The sequence below is a fragment of the Hylobates moloch genome, unplaced genomic scaffold (assembly GCF_009828535.3).
Source record: "Hylobates moloch isolate HMO894 unplaced genomic scaffold, HMol_V3 SCAFFOLD_8, whole genome shotgun sequence".
NCBI classification, from domain to species: domain Eukaryota; kingdom Metazoa; phylum Chordata; class Mammalia; order Primates; family Hylobatidae; genus Hylobates; species Hylobates moloch.
The window spans coordinates 115,598,825-115,623,192 of record NW_026652283.1 but is presented as its reverse complement, the minus strand read 5'-3'; the positions used below and the strand labels follow the sequence as shown (position 1 = coordinate 115,623,192).

At 36.2% G+C, this 24,368-nt stretch overlaps 1 protein-coding gene across 3 annotated transcripts in view; it reads right to left on the bottom strand.

Moving 5' to 3' along the window:
* Positions 1 to 24,368, bottom strand: part of SGCZ (sarcoglycan zeta) — a 1,129,050-nt gene that overhangs the window by 32,122 nt on the left and 1,072,560 nt on the right. For 2 of the 3 annotated variants that reach the window (XM_032162422.2, XM_032162423.2), the window contains one exon: positions 21,932 to 22,054. The exons of the other annotated variant lie outside the window; for it this stretch is intronic. In XM_032162422.2, the coding sequence (XP_032018313.1) occupies positions 21,932 to 22,054 (123 nt within the window). The remainder of the gene's footprint in view (positions 1 to 21,931; positions 22,055 to 24,368) is intronic. 3 annotated transcript variants of the gene reach the window in all.

The window sequence follows — 24,368 nt, the reverse complement described above, 5'->3', positions numbered from 1 at the left end:
GCAGAAATGTAGCTACAAGCATGTTAAGAATAGTACTATGTAGGTTCACTGTACTTAATCAAAATGTTCATCAATAGGGAATTATCTAATAAACTATTGTGATTCAACAAAATGGAATACTTTTAGCCATTTAAAAATATTAGAACACTGGTGAATTGAGCAACCTAAAAATGAATATTAAATATCCATAAGATATGCATAAATATCTATATTTTTAAAGAGTCATAACATCTTCACTGGCTAATTCCGGTTAGCAGCCATATTTTCAAGTTGTGGTCAGTTTCATTTCTTCTCCCCTTGTTTTTAGGAATTCTTCTTTCTCCCTTATCCCCATTAGAAACTCAAATATATTGTTCAGTATGCAGAGAAATTTGGGAAACATGATCACATCTTAAAGGTTTCTACTTTAAAGACATTTTCTTTAAAAAGTGAGCCAGCTACCTCAACAAAATGTTTATCATTCTTTTTAAAAGGTAGCAGTAACTCAACTGAATGTCATCTTAAATAGAAGTATGTTGTAATCCCTTTTAGAGGTAAAGTGACTCTTTTTAATCAATTTTGTGTAAAAATAAATCAGACTGTCCTAAGAAGTCATGATAGTTCTGTCACCAAGTGTTGAAAAGAAGAACGACCAAATTACAAAGACGTAAGAGAGAAGATTCAAACTTTTTTGGAAGAATACAATAAAACAACGTACATTTTAAGCCTGAGATTCCAAGATATTTATTTCATCTGCCAAACAATAAAGGGGTGATGAGTAAACAGACTGACTCTGAAAGTTTGTTTTGATTCACTTGTCTTAAAGACCGAAAATAACAAAGCAAACAATCAGTAATTGCCAATTAATTATTCATTTGGTTTTACAGTTGTAAACTTAAAAGAAGCCATGCAATGAAACATAAATTATTTGCCAATTTTGTTGAAATGTGGGAAATGAAGTGATGTTAAACAATTTGTGGGTAAATGGGAAACCGATCCTATAAATGATTATTATACTTAATATAGAGAGATTTGAAAGTGTTATATTGTGATTAAATCATTCTTAAATATAATCCATCCTACTTTTCAGTGCATGTCACATGAGATTAATAGTTCACATCCAGAGCCATGAGCAAGACCTATATATTCCATTTTCTGAATGAGGTATTTCTCTGTAGCAATGCAAAAACAGACTAACATAGTAGGAAACTATTGCTTCTATCTTCTAGCAGTTTCCAATTTAATAGTAAACCTATTTTTAATGAAACAGATCAATTATCAATTAGAATGGTAGGCATAATCGTGATCTCCCCTGCCCTCAATGGTCTCCATCCTAATCCCTGAAACCTGTGACTATGTCACAGTTAACAGGCAAAGGATAATTCAGATGACAAATGATACTGATTGATCATTGGATTATCTTAAAAACAGGATTATCCTGCATTATCTAGGAGGAGCCAAAATAAACACCAGGACTATTAAAAATGGAAGAGAGAGGCAGAAGAATAGTCTGAGACAGATAGTTGGCTGATGTTGTTAACTATGAAGACAGAAGAAGGGCCAAGAGCTAGCCTAATGATGAGGGTCTTTAGGAGCTGGAAAAGCAAAGGAAACAGATTGACTCAGAAGGGAGCACAGACCAGCAATCACCTTGACTTCATCTCAGGGAAAACAGCTTCAAACTTGTAACCTCTAGAACTGGAAATAATAAATTTGTGTTTCGTAAGCTGCTAAATTTTTAGTAATTATAACAGCAGCACCAAGAAATTAATACAACCACTTAATAATATTAAAATGTAGGCAATCCATTCAAGCTTGAAATATTTTTTCCTTTGTCTTTTACTCCCTCTTTCTCCTCTCTCTCCCTTTTTACCTTTACTGTGAAATGACAGATTGCCTTGGTTAGTATTTACATGAACATGGCAATTTTATCCAATGTATGTGAAACACACCCACACAAGACCCCAAAGATGAAATTAGGAATAAAATTCATTTTTATGTACTCCAGCAAGTTCCTTTTGAAGACAATGGTCAGCTTCATTAATGAATATACAGTTGACTTAAAACTAAAATAGTGCTTTCTCAAATAGCAATAGACATTTAAAATTGCACATCAAGATTATATTACTGTTTTACCAAATTGATTATTTTTTTTGAGATATTTTTTTTTATTATTATACTTTAGGTTTTAGGGTACATTGCACAATGTGCAGGTTTGTTACATATGTATCCATGTGCCATGTTGTTTTGCTGCACCCATTAACTCGTCATTTAGCATTAGGTGTATCTCCTAACGCTATCCCTCCCCCCTCCCCCCACCCCACAACAGTCCCCAGAGTGTGATGTGCCCCTTCCTGTGTCCATGAGTTCTCATTGTTCAATTCCCACCTATGAGTGAGAACATGCGGTGTTTGGTTTTTTGTCCTTGTGATAGTTTACTGAGAATGATGGTTTCCAGTTTCATCCATGTCCCTACAAAGGACAGGAACTCATCATTTTTTATGGCTGCATAGTATTCCATGGTGTATATGTGCCACATTTTCTTAATCCAGATTATCGTTGTTGGACATTTGGGTTGGTTCCAACTCTTTGCTACTGTGAACAGTGCTGCAATAAACATATGTGTGCATGTGTCTTCATAGCAGCATGATTTATAGTCCTTTGGGTATATACCCAGTAATGGGATGGCTGGGTCAAATGGTATTTCTAGCTCTAGATCCCTGAGGAATTCCCCACACTGACTTCCACAATGGTTGAACTAGTTAACAGTCCCACCAACAGTGTAAAAGTGTTCCTATTTCTCCACATCCTCCCCAGCACCTGTTGTTTCCTGACTTTTTAATGTTGGCCATTCTAACTGGTGTGAGATGATATCTCATTGTGGTTTTGATTTGCATTTCTCTGATGGCCAGTGATGATTAGCATTTTTTCATGTGTTTTTTGGCTGCATAAATGTCTTCTTTTGAGAAGTATCTGTTCATGTCCTTCACCCACTTTTTGATGGGGTTGTTTGTTTTTTTCTTGTAAATTTGTTTGAGTTCATTGTAGATTCTGGATATTAGCCCTTTGTCAGATGGATAGATTGCAAAAATTTTCTCCCATTCTGTAGGTTGCCTGTTCACTCTGATGGTAGTTTCTTTTGCTGTGCAGAAGCTCTTTAGTTTAATGAGATCCCATTTGTCAATTTTGGCTTTTGTTGCCATTGCTTTTGGTGTTTTAGACATGAAGTCCTTGCCCACGCCTATGTCCTGAATGGTATTGCCTAGGTTTTCTTGTAGGATTTTAATGGTTTTAGGTCTAACATTTAAGTCTTTAATCCATCTTGAATTAATTTTTGTATAAGATGTAAGGAAGGGATCCAGTTTCAGCTTTCTACATATGGCTAGCCAGTTTTCCCAGCACCATTTATTAAATAGGGAATCCTTTCCCCATTGCTTGTTTTTGTCAGGTTTGTCAAAGATCAGATAGTTGTAGATATGTGGCATTATTTCTGAGGGCTCTGTTCTGTTCCATTGATCTATGTCTCTGTTGTGGTACCAGTACCATGCTGTTTTGGTTACTGTAGCCTGGTAGTATAGTTTGAAGTTAGGTAGCGTGATGCCTCCAGCTTTGTTCTTTTGGCTTAGGATTGACTTGACCATGCGGGCTCTTTTTTGGTTCCATATGAACTTTAAAGTAGTTTTTTCCAATTCTGTGAAGAAAGTCATTGGTAGCTTGATGGGGATGGCATTGAATCTACAAATTGATTATAACATCAATCATTCATCTTAATCTCTTCCTCTGACATTGTTAGGCATATCTTAAGTTTCCAATTTATATAGCTGCATCAAGATAAAGAGTTTCTCCAGGAGGAATTGCGATTTAGTTAAGAAAGTTACATATATAATACTCAAATATGCTCATTCTTATTCACTTCTTTTTCCAGCACACTAAATAAATCTGCTTGAAATAATAACCTAGCTACTAAATAAATTGGATCCTAAAAGCCCTTTTTCTTCTTATAGAAATTCCTATTCAGAACCTAAAGGTATTATATATACATTCGTGTGATAACACAAATAAAGTAGAAATGAAGCTGACCAAAAGTTCCTTAAACTGATAAGCAACTTCAGCAGTCTCAGGATACAAAATCTATGGGCAAAAATCACAAAAATCCCTATACACGAACAAAAGATAAGCAGAGAGCTAAATTAGGAATGAACTCCCATTCACAATTGCTACAAAGAGAATAAAATACCAAGGAATACCACTAACAGGGGATGTGAAAGACCTCTTCAAGGAGAACTACAAACCACTGATAAATGAAATAAGAGAGGACACAAACAAATGGGAAAACATTCCATCCTCATGCATAGTAAGAATCACTATTGTAGGCCGGGCACGGTAGCTCACGCCTGTAATCCCAGCACTTTGGGAGGCCGAGGCGGGTGGATCACAAGGTCAGGAGATCGAGACCATCCTGGCTAACATGGTGAAACCCCGTCTTTACTAAAAATACAAAAAAATTAGCTGAGTATGGTGGCGGGTGCCTGTAGTCCCAGCTACTTCGGAGGCTGAGGCAGGAGAATGGCATGAACCCAGGAGGCAGAGCTTGCAGTGAGCCGAGATCCTGCCACTGCACTCCAGCCTGGGCGACAGAGGAAGACTGTCTCAAAAAAAAAAAAAAAAAAAAAAAAAGAGAAAGAAAAAAAAGAAAAAAGAAAGAATCACTATTGTGAAAATGGCCACATTGCCCAAAGTAATTTACGGATTTAATACTATTTCCATCAAACTACAATGGACATTCTTCACAGAATTAGAAAAACTACTTTACAATTCATATGCACATCCCCTAAATACTGAGGAGCAAATGAATTACTGTAAATGACTGTATTTTGTCAATAGCAAAGCATATGCCAGTATGTTACCAATCTCATCACTTTGATTAATTTTAATATTGTGATTTATTTTTATTTTTATTTATTTTTTTGATACTGAGTCTTGCTCTGTCGCCCAGGCTGGAGTGCAGTGGCATGATCTCTGCTCAGTGCATTCTCCTGCCTCAGCGTCCCCGAGTAGCTGGGACTATAGGCGCCTCATTTCGTCTTTTTTAGATTTTTATTTTTTTTATTTTGAGGAAGTCCTAAGGTTGTGTCAAATAAATCATGTCAAAGATCACCCACGTATTGAGTCCGGTACCCAATAATTATCTTTTCTGCTCTGCTCCCTCCTCTCAAACTCCCCCTGCATCAAGTAGACCCAAGCGTCTGTTGTTTCCTTCTTTGTATATATAAGTTCTTACCATTTAGCTCCCACTTATAAGTGAGAATATACAGTATTTGGTTTTCTGTTCCTGTGTTAGTTTGCTAAGGATAATAGCTATTATTAAACAGTCAAAAATAATAGGTTCTGGCGAGGTTGTGGAGAAAAAAAAAATGCTTATACACTGCTGGTGGGAGTATAAACTATTTCAACCATTGTGGAAGACAGTGCTTCGATTCTACCACCCGTTAAAAAGTGGGCAAATGACATAAATAGGCATTTTTCAAAGGCAGAGACATAAATGGCCAACAAACCATTTGAAAACCATTTTTCAGCAAACCAACAAACCATGTTGAAAAAATGCTAAATGTCACTAATTATCAGAGAAGTGCAAATTAAAATCACAGTGAGATATCATTTTACACCATTCGGAACAGCTACTATTAAAAGTCGAAAAACAACATGTTGGTGAGGATGCAGAGAAAAGGGAACACTTGCACACTGTTGGTGGAAGTGTAAATTACTACAACCTCTATGGAAAACAGTATGCAGATTTCTCAAAGAACTAAAAATAGAATTATTCTTCAGTTCATCAATTCCACTATTTGGTATCTACCCAAGGGAAAGTAAGTCATTTTATCAAAAATACTTGTAACTATGTGTTTATTGCAGCACTATTCACAATATCAAAATCATGTAATCAACCTAAGTGTCCATCAGTGGATGACTGAATTTAAAAATGTGATAAAAATGTGATGTGTGTGTGTGTATATATACACACACACACACACACACACACCCCGTTACTACTACTCAGCCATAAACAAAGAATAAAATCATGTATTTTGCAGTAACATGGATGGAACTGATGGTAATCATAAATGTAATGATTTAGAAATAAAGTCAACAATGACATATTCTCACTTCTAAGTGGGAGTTAAATAATAGGTACACACAGCCATACGGAGTGGAATAATTGACACTGGAGGTTCCAAAAGTGGACAGTGGAGAGGAGGATAATGGATGAAATGCTACCTATTTGGTACGATGTTCACTTTTTGGGTTATATGAGTACACTAAAAGCTCAGACTTCACCAATATGCAACATAGTCATGTAAAAAACCTTCTCTTGGGTTGAGCATGGTGGCTCACACCTGTAATCCCAGCCCTTTGGAAGGCCGAGGTGGGCGGATCACCTGAGGTCAGGAGTTCAAGCACCCTGGCCAACATGGTGAAATCCCCTCTCTACTAAAAATACAAAAAAAAGCTGGGTATGGTGGCGGGTGCCTGTACTCCCAGCTACTCAGGAGGCAGAGACAGGAGAATTGCTTGAACCCAGGAGGCAGAGGTTACAATGAGCCAAGATCGCGCCACTGCACTCCAGCCTGGGTGAGGGAGTGAGACTCCATCTAAAAAAAAAAAAAAAAATCTGCTCTTGTACTCATAAATTTACAGAAATAAAAATTTGAAAAATAAGGAAGACTGAAAAATCCATAAACATGTAGAAATTAAACAATAGCCTCTTAACCAATGGCTAATGAAAGAAACCATAATACATTTAAAAAGAGACAAATGAAAACAAAAACACAACCTACCCAAAATTTTGCAACAAAGGCAGGGGTCAGAAGGAAATTTAAAAAGATAAGAACATGCATTATAAAAGAAGAAAGACTTCAACAATCTAACTTTATACCTTGAAGAAGAGAAGAGAAAACTAAACACAAATCAGTGTTTCTATACATTGTTAAAAAAAATCAAAAAAGACATTAAGAAAGTAATTTCATTGATAATAACATATAAAATAATATAATAATAGGAATAAATTTGACAAAAACATTAACAACTGAACCACTGAATATGACAAAACATTGCCCAGAGAAATGAATACAGACAACAGTAACTGGAAACACATAACATGTCCATAGGTAAGAAGATTTAATATGGTTAAGCTGTCAGTGTTATCCCAAGTATTCTTCAGATTCAATGCAATCCTTATCAAAATCACAACAGCCATTTTGTGCACATATAGAAAACCTGATCCCAAATTCATATGAAAGGATTCTCAGTCAAAATAATCTTGAAAAAGGAAAACAAAGTCAAATTAACTCACAGCTTCTGATTATAAAACTTAACACAAAGCTACGGCAATCAAATCGGTGTGGAACTAGTATAAGAACAGACATGTAGGCCAATAGAATAAAATTGAAATTGCAAAGAAACCCACAAATATATGGCCAACTGATTTTTAAGAGGGCTAAGTCTATTCATGTATATAAACACACACACACACACACACACACACACACACACACACAATTATGGTGCAAAATAAGAATCTTGGTAGAAGCTAAACCTCTAAAATGAAAAAAAATGATTCAAAATGTCAAGGACTTTTCTCTTTTATCAGTATATAATCAAAATATACTATTGTCAAAAATATGGAGATAAGAAAAAGAATCATAGCTGTTAAGAAAATATAGACAACAGTCCTTCCTTCCATGATGTGAGCAAGATAGCTGACTAGGGGTTCCTGACATGTGTATTCCAATAAAAAAAAATGAATAAAACAACAAATAAACAAGCACTTTTTAACTAGACTGCCTGAAGGAGAATGCTGGAGTACAGCAAGTGAGTGGAGGTGACACAGAGGCTAAAAAGAAATTATTTAGGCAGATAGTGAGGGTAAGAGAGTCCTCAGCGGGATTTCCTTTTAATAAAAAGCAGCCACTAAATCACTTATTTTCTAACGAAAAACAGCTTGAAAAATCAAGCTGCAGACATAGGTATGCAAGCTGGACGCTTGCATAGGTAAATGCCAGCAGTTGTGCCAATAGAAAAAGGGACCATACCTGGAAGGCAGGTACATTCAACATAGAGGCTCTAGCTTCCCTTTCCTTGTTGCTGTGTGTGCAGTAAAGAAGCAGGCAACATGGTGCCAGACAGGTAGAGAACCCAGCTGCATAAAAAAGATTAGGGTGGAGTGGTCAGCTTCTTCAAATGCTATGTAAATGGCACACCTAGTCTAGCCAATCCTTTGTGCCCTATGTAAATCGGACACCACCTCCTCAAACCCATCTATAAAACCAGCTGCACGTAGCCACAAATAGGGAGATCTGCTTGGAACCCTGTCCCTCTGCTGGAGGTATCTTTGCTCTTTTGCCTATCAAACTTCTGCTCTTGAACTCACTCCTTGTGTGTCCACATCCTTGATTTCCTTGGCCTGAGGCAGCGAATCTCGAGTATTACCCCAGACAAAAGATGCTGCTTCAGAGGTATCTCGATGGAGTACAGAAACCCAGGATGGCACCATAAAGGGAGGAGCAAAGAACGCAGCCTTTGCCACATCATTTCTCTGTCAGGATCAGCTTGGAACCAAAAGGGACTTCTTGTAGACAGATAAGCGGTAGGCCCCAGAAATGTGGTTTGTTATTACCACTGCAAACACCTACAGTTCTTGCAATCCCTATCAAAATACCACTGACTTTCTTCAAAAAAAAAAAAAAAAAAAAAAACCACAATCCTAAACTTTATATGAAACCACAAAAAAAAAATCCAGAATAGCTAAAGTTATCCTAATCAAAAAGAATGAAACTGGAGTAATACATCACCTGACTTCAGATTATACTTTGGAGCTACAGCCACAAAAGTAGCATGGTATTCTCATAAAAACAGACACATAGACAAGTAAGACATAATAAACAACCCAGAAACAAATCCACACATCTACAGTGAACTCATTTTCAACAAAGGTGCCAAGAACATACAATGCAGAAAAGACAGTCTATCAATAAATGGCATTGAGATAACTGGATATCCATATGCCAAAGAATGAGACTAGACCCCTATCTCTTGCCATTGCCATATACAATAAACAAATCAAAATGGATTAAAGACTTAAATCTAAGACATAGATCTATGAAACTACTACAAGAAAACAACGAGTAAACTATCCAAGACATTGCTCTGGGCAAAAATTTCTTGAGCAATACCCGACAAGCACAGACAACCAAAGCAAGAACAGACAAATAGGATCAAATCAAGTTAAAAAGCTTTTGCTGTTACGATCAAGAAAGTGAGTCAACAAATAGAAAACCCACAGACTGGGAGAAAATATTTGCAAACTACCCATCGGACAAGGGATTAATAAACAGGATACATAAGGAGCTCAAACAACTCTACAGGAAAATATCTAAAAATTCAATCAAAAAATGGGCAAAAGAATAGGTATTTCTCAAAAGAAAACACACACATGGTAAACAGGCATATAAAAAATGCTCAGCATCATTGATTATCAGAGAAATGCAAATCAAAACTACAATGAGATATCATCTTACCTGTTAAAATGGCTTTTATATCCAAAGGACAGGCAATAATAAATGCTGGTGAGGATGCAGAGAAAAGGGAACCCTTGTATACTATTGGAGGGAATGTAGGTAAGTATAGTCACTATGGAGAACAGTTTGGAGCTTCCTCAGGAAACAAAAATTGAGCTACCATATGATCCAGCAATCCTACTGCTGGGTGTACACACAGAGTAAGAGAAAACAGTATATCAAAGAGGTATCTACACGCCTATGTTTGTTGCAGCATTGTTGACAATAGTCAAGATTTGGAAACAACCTAAGTGTCCATCAACGGATGAATGGATAAAGAAAATGTGGTCCATATACATAATGGAGTATTGTTTTGCCATAAAAAAGAATGAAATCCAGTCACCTGCATCAATGTGGATGGAACTGGAGATCATTGTGTTAAGTGAACTAAGCCAGGCACAGAAAGACAGACATCACATGTTCTCACTTATTTGTGGGAAAATAAAACACAACAATTGTACTCATGAACGTAGTAAAACGATGATTACCAGACGCTGGGAATGGTAGTGGGGGTGTGTCAGGTGAGGTGGGAATGGTTACTGAGTACAAAAAATAGTAAGAGAAAAATGAGTAAGACCTGTTTGATAGCACAACAGGGCGACTATAGTCAATAATAACTTAATTGTACATTTTAAAATGTATCTTACAGAATATAACTGAATTATAACTCAAAGGATAAATCCTTGAGGGCATGAATACTCCATTCTCCATGATGTAATTATTTCACATTGCATTCTTGCATCGACATCTCATGTACCCCATAAATATATATGCATACTATATGCCAAAGAAATTAAAAATTAAAAAATTAAACCCTACTATTTATAATCACTTCACAGCCATTTATCAGAACATTTACAGATAATTTATGCTGAAGTTTAAAATTATTCCTGAAAGTTATCAAAGAAAACTAAATGAAAGAAAAGACGTAACATTTTTATGGATCAGAGGATTCAATATAGTAAAAATGACAATTCTCCTAAAATTTTTATACAGGTTTAAGGCAATTAAAGAGTATTTTGAAGAATATAAATACATATTCTAAAGTCAATAGATAAGAATAGAATAGAAACACATATTCTAAAATCAATATATAAAGACCCAAGCCCAAGAATAACAATAATAATATTGAAATAAAGAATACAGTTGGAGAAATCACTTTACCTAATGTAAAGGTCTATTATGTAGCTACAGTAATCAGCTGTGATACTGTCAGAGAGACAGATATTCTGATTAATAGAAAGCAATAGAGAAGTCAGAAATACACACCAATTTACCTAACAGAGTTTTGACAAGAGTGTAAAAAGAAATAAAGGAGGAAGAAAAAGCTTGGAACAACTGAATACACAACAGAAAAAAGCAAAAAGATTGACTTAAAACTCACATCTTGTACAAAAGTCAACCAAAACTATATCATAGACTTTAATGTAAAATATAAAACTATAAAAAGTTTAGAGAAAAATGTAGAAAATATTGTTATGTAGAGTTGGACACATAGTTCTTATATTTTTACACCAAAAGCAGAATTCATTTAAAAAAATAGGCATTGGATCTCAAAAATATTAAACATTTGTCTCATGAAACACTTGACTAATATAATAAGAAAACAAGCTATGAGAGTAGGATAAAATATTTGCAAACCTATATATATCCTATAAAGGACTATTACCTAGAATATGGAAAGAATCTCCAAACCATAACAAAAAAACCTCACAAGGAATTCAATTAGAAAACGGGTAAAAGATGTATAGACACTTTACTAAACTGAATATATGGCTGGCAAATAAACACCTAAAAAGGTGTTCAGTGTCATGAGCTATTAGGGAAATGCAAATTAAAAGCACAATGAGTTAGGCAAGGTGACAAATACTTGTGGTCCCAACTATATGGGTGGATGAGCTGGGAGGATCACTTGAGCTCTGAAGTTCAAGACCAGCCTCAGCTACATGGCAAGATCCTGTCTCTTAAAGCACAGTGAAATATCACTACACAGCTATTATCATACGACAACACCAGACTGGAGAGGATGTGAAGAAACTGAATTCTTGCAGGAAATGATATGAAGTGTTATAATCATTCTACAAAGAAAGTTTATAAAACAAAACTTGCATCCACCATATGGCCTAGCAAACACACCCCTAGATATTTTCTCAGATAAAGAAAAAAAATTGTTCACACAAAAACTTGTACACAATGTTCATAGTAGCATTGGTCATAATAGCCAAAACCTAGAAACAACCCAGATGTTCCTCAATGGATGAATAATTAAATAAACTGTGATACATTCATACTATAGATTACTAATTAGAAATAAGAGTCAAAGTATTGATATATACAACAACTTGGAGGAATCTCCAGGAAATTATGCTGAGTGAAAAAGAAAATCTGAAAAGGTAAGTAAATACCATATGATTCTAAATATAACATTCTTAAACCATCGAAACTGTAGAAATGAAGAACAAGTAAGTGATTGTCAGGGACTAACGTGAGGGTGGAGGAAAGTGAGTGAGGTTTCAGAAAGACAAGGGATGCCCACAGTGATGGAACTGTTCTGTGTCTTAACTGCATCAGTGTCAACAACCTAGCTGTAATATGGTACTACAGTTTTATAAGATGTTACCATTGAGAAAAACTAGGTGAATGTTGCAGATTCTCTCTGTATTATTTGTTACAACTCTATGTACACTGATAACTATCTCAAAATAAAAGTTTATAATCAGTGTTTAGGTGGTAATTTCCCCCATAAAGTCAGGATTTGGGGACTTCAATCTGAACACGAACCTCGGTCTGTAAGCCTATTCAAAACTTCTTCCAGGAGAAAGTTTTGACTTTGTCAAAGAGTGAGCTCCAGCCTACCTCTGAACACCAGTGCAAGTCTCAGAGGAATCAGAGTTACCTAACCTGGGAGTAATTGGGAGTGAGATTCTATCGCAGCAATGACATGATACATCTCATAGAGTAAGGTGACCATAGGTTTGATGCTGTCACTGAGAAGAACAAAGGGAGAAATAAAATGGACCCAAACTTCAGGATTCTCTTTCATGTAATACCACAAAAGGCCTGTGTTTCAGCCACAGACAGGTACTACAATCTTCCATTGTTTGGAATTCAGCTACTATAAACCCCCTACCAAGGCAACTGATTTCAAGAGAAATAGGCTAAGGACCACATAGCCATTGATGTGTCTAGAATCTCAGAGATCTAGCACGATATCAAACCCGTACCATCGGAAAGCTATAAACCTGTACTATTAACAGCCCCTGTAATTTATTTCCCCTTAGGTCTTCAGACAGTTGAAATATAAGATTGTATACTCAATTTGGATTTTTTCAAGATTTAATACAGTTTTGCCATGTTTTTTGGACTGAATTTTGTCCTTCCTAAATTCATAAGCTGAAATCCTAACCCTCAATGTGATTGAGTTTGAAGATGGTGTACTGAGAGGCAATTAGGTTTAGATGAGGTCATAAGGATGGGGTCCTCTTGATGAGATTAGTGACCTTATGAGAAGAAGAGACACCAGGTCGGTTGGTCTGTCTCTCTCTCTCTCTCTCTCACACACACACACACACACAGACACACACACACACACACACACACATATATATATATATATGAAGACACAGCAACAAGGCAGCTGTCTGCAAGCTAGTAAGGAGTCTTTATCAGAGCCTGACCATGTTGGCACCCTGATCTTGAACTTCTACCCTCCAGAATTGTAAGAAAATAAATTTCTGGCCAGGCCCAGTGGCTCATGCCTGTAATTCCAGCACTACGGGAGGCTGAGGCGGGCGGATCATGAGGTCAGGAGATGGAGACCATCCTGGCTAACACGGTGAAACCCTGTCTCCACTAAAAATACAAAAAATTAGCCAGGCATGGTGGTGGTCACCTGTAGTCCCAGCTAGCAGGATGCTGAGGCAGGAGAATGGCATCAACCCAGGAGGCGGAGGTTGCAGTGAGCTGAGATCATGCCACTGCACTCCAGCCTGGGCGACAGAGCAAGACTCTGTTTCAAAAACAAACAAACAAACAAACAAACAAAAACCCCAGAAAATAAATTTCTGTTGTTTAAGCCACTCAGTTCATGGTATTTTGTTATGGGACCCTAAGCTGATCAAGACATATGTGAGTAATTCTTTTGTATTCTGAAACATGTTACCGTGGTTTATTAATAATTTTATTGCAAATTTTATTTTTGTTTGAAACAATTTTAAACCTAAATAAAAGTCATGTGCATAATTTTTAAAAACTCTTATATATTCTTTGGGACCTCATTCTAACTTTGCTAAATCTGATTGGCTTTAAAACATGTCTGCAAGTTATTCAGCACTCGTTTTATAAAATGTTAGAGGCTGTTTCAGAAAATTTGGTACAGCTTCCTCCTCTCTCGCTCTTTGAAGGCTTACTCTTCAAATACAGGCACCATGAATTAAGGAAATGGAGGTACATGTATGGGCCACATGTAGGTGTTCTGACAGGTAGTCCTATCTAACGTCTCTGATGACAACTATTATCAACTTCCAGGCATGGGGGTGAGCCAGTCTTCAAATGATACCAGCCCCCAAATTCTGAGCTGTCTCAGCTGTCGCCCAGTGGAGCAGAGATAAGCTACCTCCACTGAATCCTGTTCAAATTGCAGGTTGCTAGCAAAATAAATGCCATCAACTGATTTACAGCCACTCTGTTTTGGAGTAGTTTGCTACAGAGAAATAGAAAAGTAGAAAACCATGTGTTCCAGTAATGCACTCTGTAGACAATGAATCCAATCTAGAATTATGTGGTATACACAGCTGGCAAATGTCCAGTTTCCTTCAATAGTTTCTCAGTTTTTCCTTGATTCCTGACCTTAATATCTTCCAAAATGTTTCTCAATTTCAGATTGTGCTAAATATCTTCCAGTTAATGCTCAAGTTACAAGTTTTTTGTCCGATGTAATATAGAAGTTATTTTTTCTTCCTTTAACATCTTATCAGATGTTGCCTGATGTCTCTTTCGCCCATGACTGGTCGTGGTTACTTTCACTAGTTGACCAAGACTGTGACAGCCAGAGGTTCCCATTGGGGTTACTTTTCCCCCTATTAAAATTAATGTTTTAAAAAATGTGCTTGGAATAGATGAAAAAAATCATGTCTCATTATCATTTTCTACCATTAGTCTTATCATCAATTGATATTTTTGCCTGAGATAAATACTACTCAGATGACTGTGAAATGGTGCTTTTCTAATCCCATGATTTCTTGTACATTTTTAGTTGGCATTCTATAGTAAAAATGATATTTATTCATTTATAATATGGATTCAAAGATTTTGATTTTATTCAATCAGTCAAACGTATTGTCATTATATACGTAAAATATATTTTATATATTTTTATCTATGCAGGCACATATCTAAATATACAGTCATGTGTTGCTTAACCGGGTGATATTCTGAGAAATGAATCATTTGGTGATTTCGCCATTGTGCAAACATCATAGAGTGTACTTACCAAACACCTGACAAACCTAGGCTAAGTGGTATAGCCTACTGCTCCTAAGCTACAAACCTGTACAGCATGTTACTCTACTGAATACGATAGTCAACTGTAACACAATGGTAAGTATTTGTATATCTAAACACAGAAAAGGTACAGTAAAAATAATGATATAAAAGATTACATAATGGTACACCTCTATAGGGCACTTCTAGTCCTGAAGCTTGCAGGATGAGAAGTTGCTCTGGATGAGTCGGTGAGTGGTGAGTGAATGTGAAGGGCTGGAACTTTACTATCCACTACTGTACACTTTATAAACACTGTGCATATAGGCGACACTGAATTTATTTAAAAATGTTTTTCTTGGCCAGGCGCGGTGTCTGACGCCTGTAATCCTAGCACTTTGGGAGGCCGAGCACTAGGTCAGGAGATCGAGACCATCCTGGCTAACACAGTGAAATCCCATCTCTACTAAAAATATAAAATAGTCAGCCGGGCGTGGTGGTGGTCGCCTGTAGTCCCAGCTACTCAGGAGGCTGAGGCATGAGAATGGCATGAACCCAAGAGGTGGAGGTTGCAGTGAGCAGAGATCGTGCCACTTCACTCCAGCCTGGGTGACAGAGCGAGACTCCATCGTAGAAAAAAAAAACAAAAACAAAAACAAAAAATTCTTTCTTTCTTCAACAATAACCTTAACTTACTGTAACATTTTAATATTATATACTTTTTAAAAACTTTTTGACTCTTTTGAAAATACTTAGCTTAAAGCACAACCATGCATAGCTGTACAAAACTAAACTATTACTTTCTTTCTGAATAATCTTATTATTCAAAACTATTTTCTTTCTTTATACTCTTATTCTATAACCTTTTCCCTATTTAAAGTTTTTCTAAAACACGTTTTTGCTAAACACTAACAAAATACCCTGTAGCCCAGGTCTACAAAGAATCAGGTTCATGAATATCACTGTCTTCCACCTCCACATCTTGTCTCACTTGAAGGTCTTCAGAGACAATAACACAGATGAAGCTGTCATCTCCTATGATAAAAATGCCTTCTTCTGAAATACCTCCTGAAGGAACTGCCTGAGGATGTTCTCCAGTTAACTTTTTTATAAGTAGAAAGAATATAACCTAAAATAACGATAAAATCTACAGTATACTATAGTAAATACATAAATCAGCAGCAGTATTTACTATGATCAAGTCTTACGTACTGTGCATAACTGTATGTGCTATAATTTTCTGTGACTGGCTGCAAAGTAGGTTTGTTTACATTGGCATCACGACAAACATGTAAGTAGTATGTTGTGCTCTGACCTTAGGATGCTTATGACATCACTAGGTGATAAGAAATTTTATCTCCATCATAACTTCATGGGACCACCAATGTATATGTGGTCCTTTGTTGGTTGAACATTATATAGCACATAATTTTATATATATATATATATAAAATGTACATACATATTATATTTAATGTACCATATTATATATGTTATATACATATATATACCTGTGTGTGTGTGTGTGTGTGTGTGTGTGTGTGTGTGTGTGTGCGCTCAGCCCATAGAAGCATCTATAAACTGGCTCATGTGTCTTTTTGACATCTCCCCATCATTGAACATTTTTCTTACTCTCTAGCACAGGACACTTCAGTGTTTGGTATTTGATAATACTGTTTTTACCAAGTGATAATTTTAAATGACATTACTGTTATTTGTTTGTTAGTTGTAAAATAAATACTTGTGCAGAAAAATAAAAAAAAACATTGGTCAGTTGATGAAAAAAGAAGAAAGTTGAAAGTACAGGAAATGTGAATCGCATATTCAATATCAGAAATATAAAATAGTACTTCCTCCTAGGTATCTGGAAATATTTGATGCTTCTAGAGAAAATATAAAAAGAGGGATAGAAGAAGATGGGTAAGTAATACTAGTTGTATCCCCATAATACAGTAGATCAAATTATATAAATTTTATTTTCTCTCACATAACACTGAAGACATAGACATATGAATAGTCTGATCTCCTATATATCATGATGTTAAAAACATACATTACTGGCCAGGCACAGTAGCTCATGCCTGTAATCCCAGCTGACCCCGTCGCAGTGCGCCAATTTAATAGAAAAGAACAAGGATGTAGAAGATGAACTAATAAAAACAAACCAGAAGATATTGATTGTAACACAGAAGCATGGTGTTTAATTTAAAAGACAGCTCTTCAGAAAGTCCTTTCTTCTGTTGTCAAACAAGCATGGGAACTTGCCTAGACTTCCAACCATTCAATTAGAACGGAGGCAAAGGACTGATACTCTTGACTTTCAAACAAACACTAGGGCACTGGGTAGATGCAGAGTTGGATTTCACGATTCTTTCAGGTTGTCAGTTTTAATTGCTACTGTCTAAAAAAAAAAATAGATATGCTTTCTCTTGGTATATTTAACTATTGTCCTCTTTTACATCATAGAAAAGAATAGGTCTAGATCTAAGTCTAACTAGTAGCTTTTAATTTACCATGAAACAATTCTACGGGGCCGATGTCTTTCACTTTTTAAAGCAGAGTGGCTTATACGTGAAATTTGTTTTCTAAAGTTAATATACTATGTGGAATACAAATGAAACTGCAGATTGCAGTTGATTGATTGTGCCTGAAAGCACTAAATTTAAGAGACTTGTGTGTGTAAAGGTTTATTCCTTTTGTTGTTGTTGTTGATTAGGTCTCAAAAGATAATTGAATTAAATCATACCTTTGGCCAATAGTAGGGAATACAAAATAAAAATATAGTTTTCAATTGTGCATAGGTGAGCTAAAGTATAAAACTCCTATATATTCAGTGATACAGGGAGGACATGTTAAGGTCAAATAAATACCATTATAGTAAGATTTAAGCAAACTTCTGCTGGGTAAGACAAGTAATGTCAAGAGTGAAAAATTACAAACCTTAAGCATGTGATTGCTCTTTATGGTGATGAGGTATTGATAGGTGGTGGTGTTCAGGTATGTGTTTACCATGTTACTTCTGTCCCCTGCACCCATGAGTATCTGAATGTATCAGGTAAATTCCTGCTGCTTTGTAGGTAGAGTGAACGTAAATATCATGAGCTACCCTAGATCTGTGAATGATTATACTCATAACTGATTTTGCCTCAGATATACAGACACATCCCTTGTCTAAATGAATCCATCCACTGAAGTCATCCTGAAAGACAAGTTCCTTTATAAAATGGCATTGCTCAAAAAATATAAAGTTGAAAGGGATCCACTTTAATTCCTATAAATATTGCTTAAATAGAAAACGTTTGTGCCACAAATTTGAAATTCTAGAACAAACTTCACATATATCTCTCGTCACATGTAACTTTGAAGTCCTGTCAGCACAGGTATCTAATTTATATGAAGCACCCTGGAGTCAATGTCTCTTTGTACGATTATTTATCAAATGATTCAAGCACTGCTTTAAAGTATATGTGAGGTTACTAATCAATCTTAATGCTCTAAATCTGCATGCTATGCTACGCACATTTTTTTTTCCTCTAAGCACATGAAATTCTAAATTATATTTGCCTTTGATATTTTTATTTTTATTTCTTTAAGGAGTATCACGGGAAAGAACGAAGTTGTTATAAAGTTCAAATCTGCTATTCTGGTAAAGGAGTAAACGCCTGGCAACAATTAGTTTGTCTATGTGCCTGTTATGTATGTTTGTGACTCTAGGGTGTGTAAGTGGCAAATGGGCTCTTCTAGGAGACACAGCAATGTGATTGGATAGTGAGGAGACTTCTAATCAAATGAAATATTCTCTCATTTACCATTTATTGATTAACAATGTTCATCCTATCGTACATCTGCATCAGGTTAAAGGTCAACACTGTTTGCTACGGGCACTCTCATAGTTTGTGGGTGTTTCTTTCGTTCTAAGTATTATGTTGCAACCTTTTACAATAATCTGCTTGTAATTTTATTATTTTATTAAGATCATCTGAAAGCATATGACAGAGTTCTAATTAAGCAGGGGTGTCTGAGATAATTGGAAAATATAGATCAATCGAGAACATTATAAAGAATAAATGTAACACTATGTGCATGTTTGAGACAGAGAAAGAAACGAAAAAAGAGAGCCAGTGTGAAACACATGTATCCATCTATCAATACAGCCCCATAAATCACATGTACACATCACACACACAGACACATTTTATACACACACGGGGTGGGGAAGGAGGAGAAGCAATAGGAAGAAGAAGGGAGAGAGACAAAAAAGAGAAAGAGAAAGAGAGAGAGAATAGATAACTGCCTTAAGGCACTGAATTAAAAAGCAGAAAAACTTAGATTTTTCAGGAAGCACTTTCTTGCCAATTTGGGCGAAGGAAGCACTTAGTCCAAGCAACATTTCAAAGATGGCATCTGGGCTACAAGCAAAAGCAGAAAAGGAATGTGACTGTCTGCCTTTACTTCACTGGAACAATTATGAGACAGGTAAAGGTAATATAAACATCAGAAGAAGTGAAAATTCCATAAGATCAAAAAAGCTGCCAAGAACTCCAGAATCTCACTTTACTTAAGATTGTAAAGTACCCAATGAGAATATCTGAATATAGATTAAATAAATTTTTGATAAGTGTGTAATGTCCTGAAATTTATCTCAGGACTATGTTGGTCTCAATAGTGATGACCAGTAGGCACTACCAGGGTTCAAAGATTATTAGTATTGCCCAGTTCCCCTGAAGGCATTTCCACCCTAGTGCAACTCACTTACTCACCAACGAGCAGTTCAAATATTAGTGCTCAGGGCCCTACAACCAATGTCCTTTCTGATTTGTCTGTGTTCTCTGTCAAACAGAACTCTCTTTCTCTCTCTTTTGTCCCTGCTCTCCTAACTCAGGAATCAAGGAGGTCAATCTATACCCTCCATACATGCCTCCTTTCCTAGCCTTCCCAGGAAGTCTTAAGAAAAATGGACATCAACCAGGTGAGTATTCATGGGGACCATCCTAAACACTCACCCAATGGTGGAGGCTCCACCCTCTCAGCAGAACTTGCTCCCAAGGGAAAGGAGGGATGGGGGTAAGGGTGGTGGGATTTGATTCAGGCCAGGGGGATACCCAGTGAGGGTCCCCATTCAATAATCCCTGTTGAAATTCATCACCATTTAATAACACATCTTTTTATTTCATTTTACTTTATTTTACTTTTGAGAGAGGGTCTGGCTCTGTCACTTGTGCTAGACTACACCGGCATGACCTCCCGGGCTCAAGCCATCCTCCCACATGAGCCTCCTGAGTAACTGGGACTGTGGACACACACCTTCATGCCTGGTTAATTTTTAAAATTTTTGGTAGACACAAGGTCTGACTATATTGCCCAGGATGGACTTGAACCAAGCGATTCTCTCACCTCTGTCTCCCAAAGTGCTGGGATTATAGGCATGAGCCACTATGTCCAGCTAATACACCTTTTTTTAACTTTTAAGTTCAGGAGTACATGTGCAGGTTTGTTATAGAGGTAAACTTGTGTCATGGGGGTTCATTGTACAGATTATTTTGTCACCCAGGTATTAAACCTAATACTTATTAGTTATTTTTCCTGATCCTCTCCCTCTTCCCAACCTCCACCGGCTTACAGGCTCCAGTGTGTGTTGTTCCCGCTATGTGTCCATGTGTTCTCATCGTTTATAGCTCCCACTTATACATGAGAACATGTGGTATTTGGCTTTCTGTTCCTGCATTAGTTTAATACACCTTTCCTGAAATCACCACAGGCCCTCTTGTCTCTGACATTTGCAATATCAATATTATCATCATTAATAAATATAAAGAGCCAACACGACCTCTTCATTATGTACTGGGCACATGCTCATCACACAAATGCACACACGTGCATTTAATTTGACCACTAAAGTTATTATCATTTCAGTCATTCAGATGAGGGAAAATCAGAGGCATCGAGGTGAATATATCGAGAGGCGGAGGCAGGATTCAACCCAAACAGCCCAAGAACAGAGTTGATGTTCTTCAATTGCCATGCTAACTGCACTCACATGGCCCACAGGACTGTTTGTCTCAAATTAATATGGATAGATACCCATGAGCTGTTTCCAAGCGCAAGTTTGGGAAACGTTAAGTCAAATATACTTTATTAATTTCTTCTTGTTTTTTAAAATGTAGACCTCCTTGGGTACTTTCAAGGGATTGTTAAATATGTTATCAAAATAAAATTTGTCATGGTTGTGAATCAAGTAATTCAGAAGAGATTGTGCTTAATATTGTCATCAAATTATTCCACACTCCTGGTCCCACTTTTACCTTTTTTAAAATTTTAATTTCAGCTGGTGGTTGACTTTAATGACCCCAGTATTATAATAGTGATTTTTAAACAATATGTGCATAGCATAAGTTTTTTATTTACATACTTTTGAGGATAATTTGAACGCTATATAAAATGAATTTAGTTTACTTTTATTATAACTTCCCCCTTACTTAATTCTAAAGTTAAAATTTCTGTTTTAGTCCCTTCACACGTCTTTTACTTTAAAATAATACTCCCAAATTATTATTTGTTTGTCCCCTTTACTCAGAATTTGCACTTCATCTCCACCCTGCCCAGCCACATCATTTTCTTCCACCTACCTCCACCTGAGAGATGGCTTTACTTTTGTCATTAAGGCTGCTAATATTTGCATTCTCTTCTACAACCACAACCAGTGCCTTTCATTTGAAGGCTACTTGAAAAACAAACGTTGTGATTATGTAAGACTCTGTTTTAGGCATATGAATCATCCATCTTATTAAGTAGCTTCTTGTGCAGTTGTGTATTCTTTAAAGAAGTAAACAAATTTCCAAGACCTCCATCTACAGTACCTGTAACTTTCAGCTTTTCAGCCCCAATGGTAATCTCATCTTCATCTGCAGAAAACAGCACCCTGCCATCTTCACTGGCTCTCACTTCAAATCTTTTACACTGAGCTTCCACAGCATCAGCTCCTACGGTCAGAGGAAAGGTTTAAAAATGAAACTGGTATGCAGGAAACCATTAACATGTATTTTTTGGAAAAAGACTAGAAATGCATGTATTATTTAATTTGTTTATCTCTGCTATATGTTTTGCATCTGAGTTAGTATTTTTAAATTGTCACCATTTTCAGGAGGCTAATTTGGAACGTATTTCTGTGCTAGGCTGGTTAGGCATACAGGTGACCTCTGGATGCCTGACGTAGTGTGTGAGTTTAGCCAGTTAAGAGCCCTTCACATATCCACAAAAAGAGACAATGTTTGCTTTGTTCTCTGTTGCAGGCTGAAACCTTGGCATCATACCTGGCACCTGCTGGATGCTTAATAAGTACTCGTGGACTGAATGGCTCTCATGCCTTCCCTCTGCAGTGCAGACAATAGTACCCATGCTTGCTATATCACAGGGGACTTGTTAAGCATTATTCAATTACGAATCTTTAGTTAGTCTACATGTCATAGATGCTAATATGTTTTCTACCCTTTAATATAACTGAATTTTAATCCATTTTATAGTACATCTTGAAATTGTAATTTTTTTAGTGGTCTCTAATGTATCTTCCAATCAATAATTTTCCTGATTTATTGAAAAACAGTATTAAATAAATGTAATTACAAAACCAACTTATTGGCCAATTCTACACGCTAATGTATACACAAAACTCAAAGCCAGCTTCCATATTTGGAAAACACAATTAGTTTGAGTATTAGGCTTCAGCAAGAAAATCTAACTGGGCCTTGAAGATGAATATTAACTGAGGAGGAAGAAATTTGAGATAATGGACAGCAGCAATTGATCTTCCCATAACATTAATTTCTTTCTTTGGACATAACACGTTTGGCATATGGATCTATAGTTCCCACTCCTATTAAGATAGGAAACATTCCTCCTCTTCTATTTATATTAAAAGCTCTTAACAAATAGAACCCAGCTGAGTCAGGGAAGTAGGAATCACACACGTTGTGCATAGTTCTTTTCATCTGTCTTTATGTATTTATGTTATTTATGAGATATATGACACCCAGGAGCCCAAAGCAGGACATCATCTTTGTATTCCAAAATATCCTTAAATTAGGAGATGTGTCTGCTTCTAGTAGCAGTAGGAGATGAATATTAAATAGATGAATGAATACTTGACTTAAGCTTTCATCCATTCATTGGTCCCTAACCCCACCTCAGCACTACTCCCAATGCTAGCGAATAGGCTGCAAAAACTTACTCCTCCCCACCATCATAGCTGCTGAGGAGCATTCAGCAAGAGAAAAAATAATTTAAAACCCTAATAACATGTAAGCTAATTTCTCCAAAAGCAATAGGTATTTTTTTAATATTCTGAAATTACATACATGCTTCCAGGACCACATAAAAATTTGAAAAGCTTCAACTAGGGCTATGCTAAGTAAGATTAAAACTAATGTTAAACTTTTGGGCTGTCAAGTTTAAATTAACAGATTTTTTAAAAATAGAATTCATGCTTTTTAAAAATTTTTAAATAAAGACCTTTCCTTATATAATTTAATGAAAATATGGAAACCATTGAAGACCTATAGTCCTCAGTCGTAGTTGTTGCATTTGATCTTGAAAACATTATTTCGACAGCTTGTATTCACTTGAGTGTGATTTCTTCTAATCATAGCCTAATCTTATTTTGTGCCATAGAAGACAATGAGCCATAGTAATCCAACTATTGGGTGATGTTCAAAAAACTGTGCCAGAGGCCAATGTGTTAGTACATGTGACTTACTCTGAGGGACTAAGGCATACATTAACCCTGAACTGCCTGGAAGATATTATAGATATCTTACACATAAAACCTCAATATTTACAGTACATTGCTTCCTTCAAATATACTCAGTTGCTGAGCATAATTGATTTTCAAAATATATCACTGACTTTAATGGCATAGACGTACATTAGATAACATTAAACACACACACTCACATACACATAATACCAAGACTTTTCTTGGCATAACACTTAATGTCATTATACGAAAGATACCTTATTAACATAAAAACCCTATATTGCATGACATATAAACTATTAGAAAAATAAGTGGAGAGGTGTCTGGATATGGTAAAGTGAGGTGAAATCTTAATTCATTAAATGTAAATAAGCAAAGGCAAATAAGCAAACAAGAAAATATTTACGCACATAGATGAGATGCATCTAAGCCATAAATAAATGCATGCAGTCATCCAATTGAAAAACAGATATAAAAATTAATACTGCAGACTACACGTTATTCATCCTATTAGCATAATTACAGAAGGCAAGATTACAAGCAAT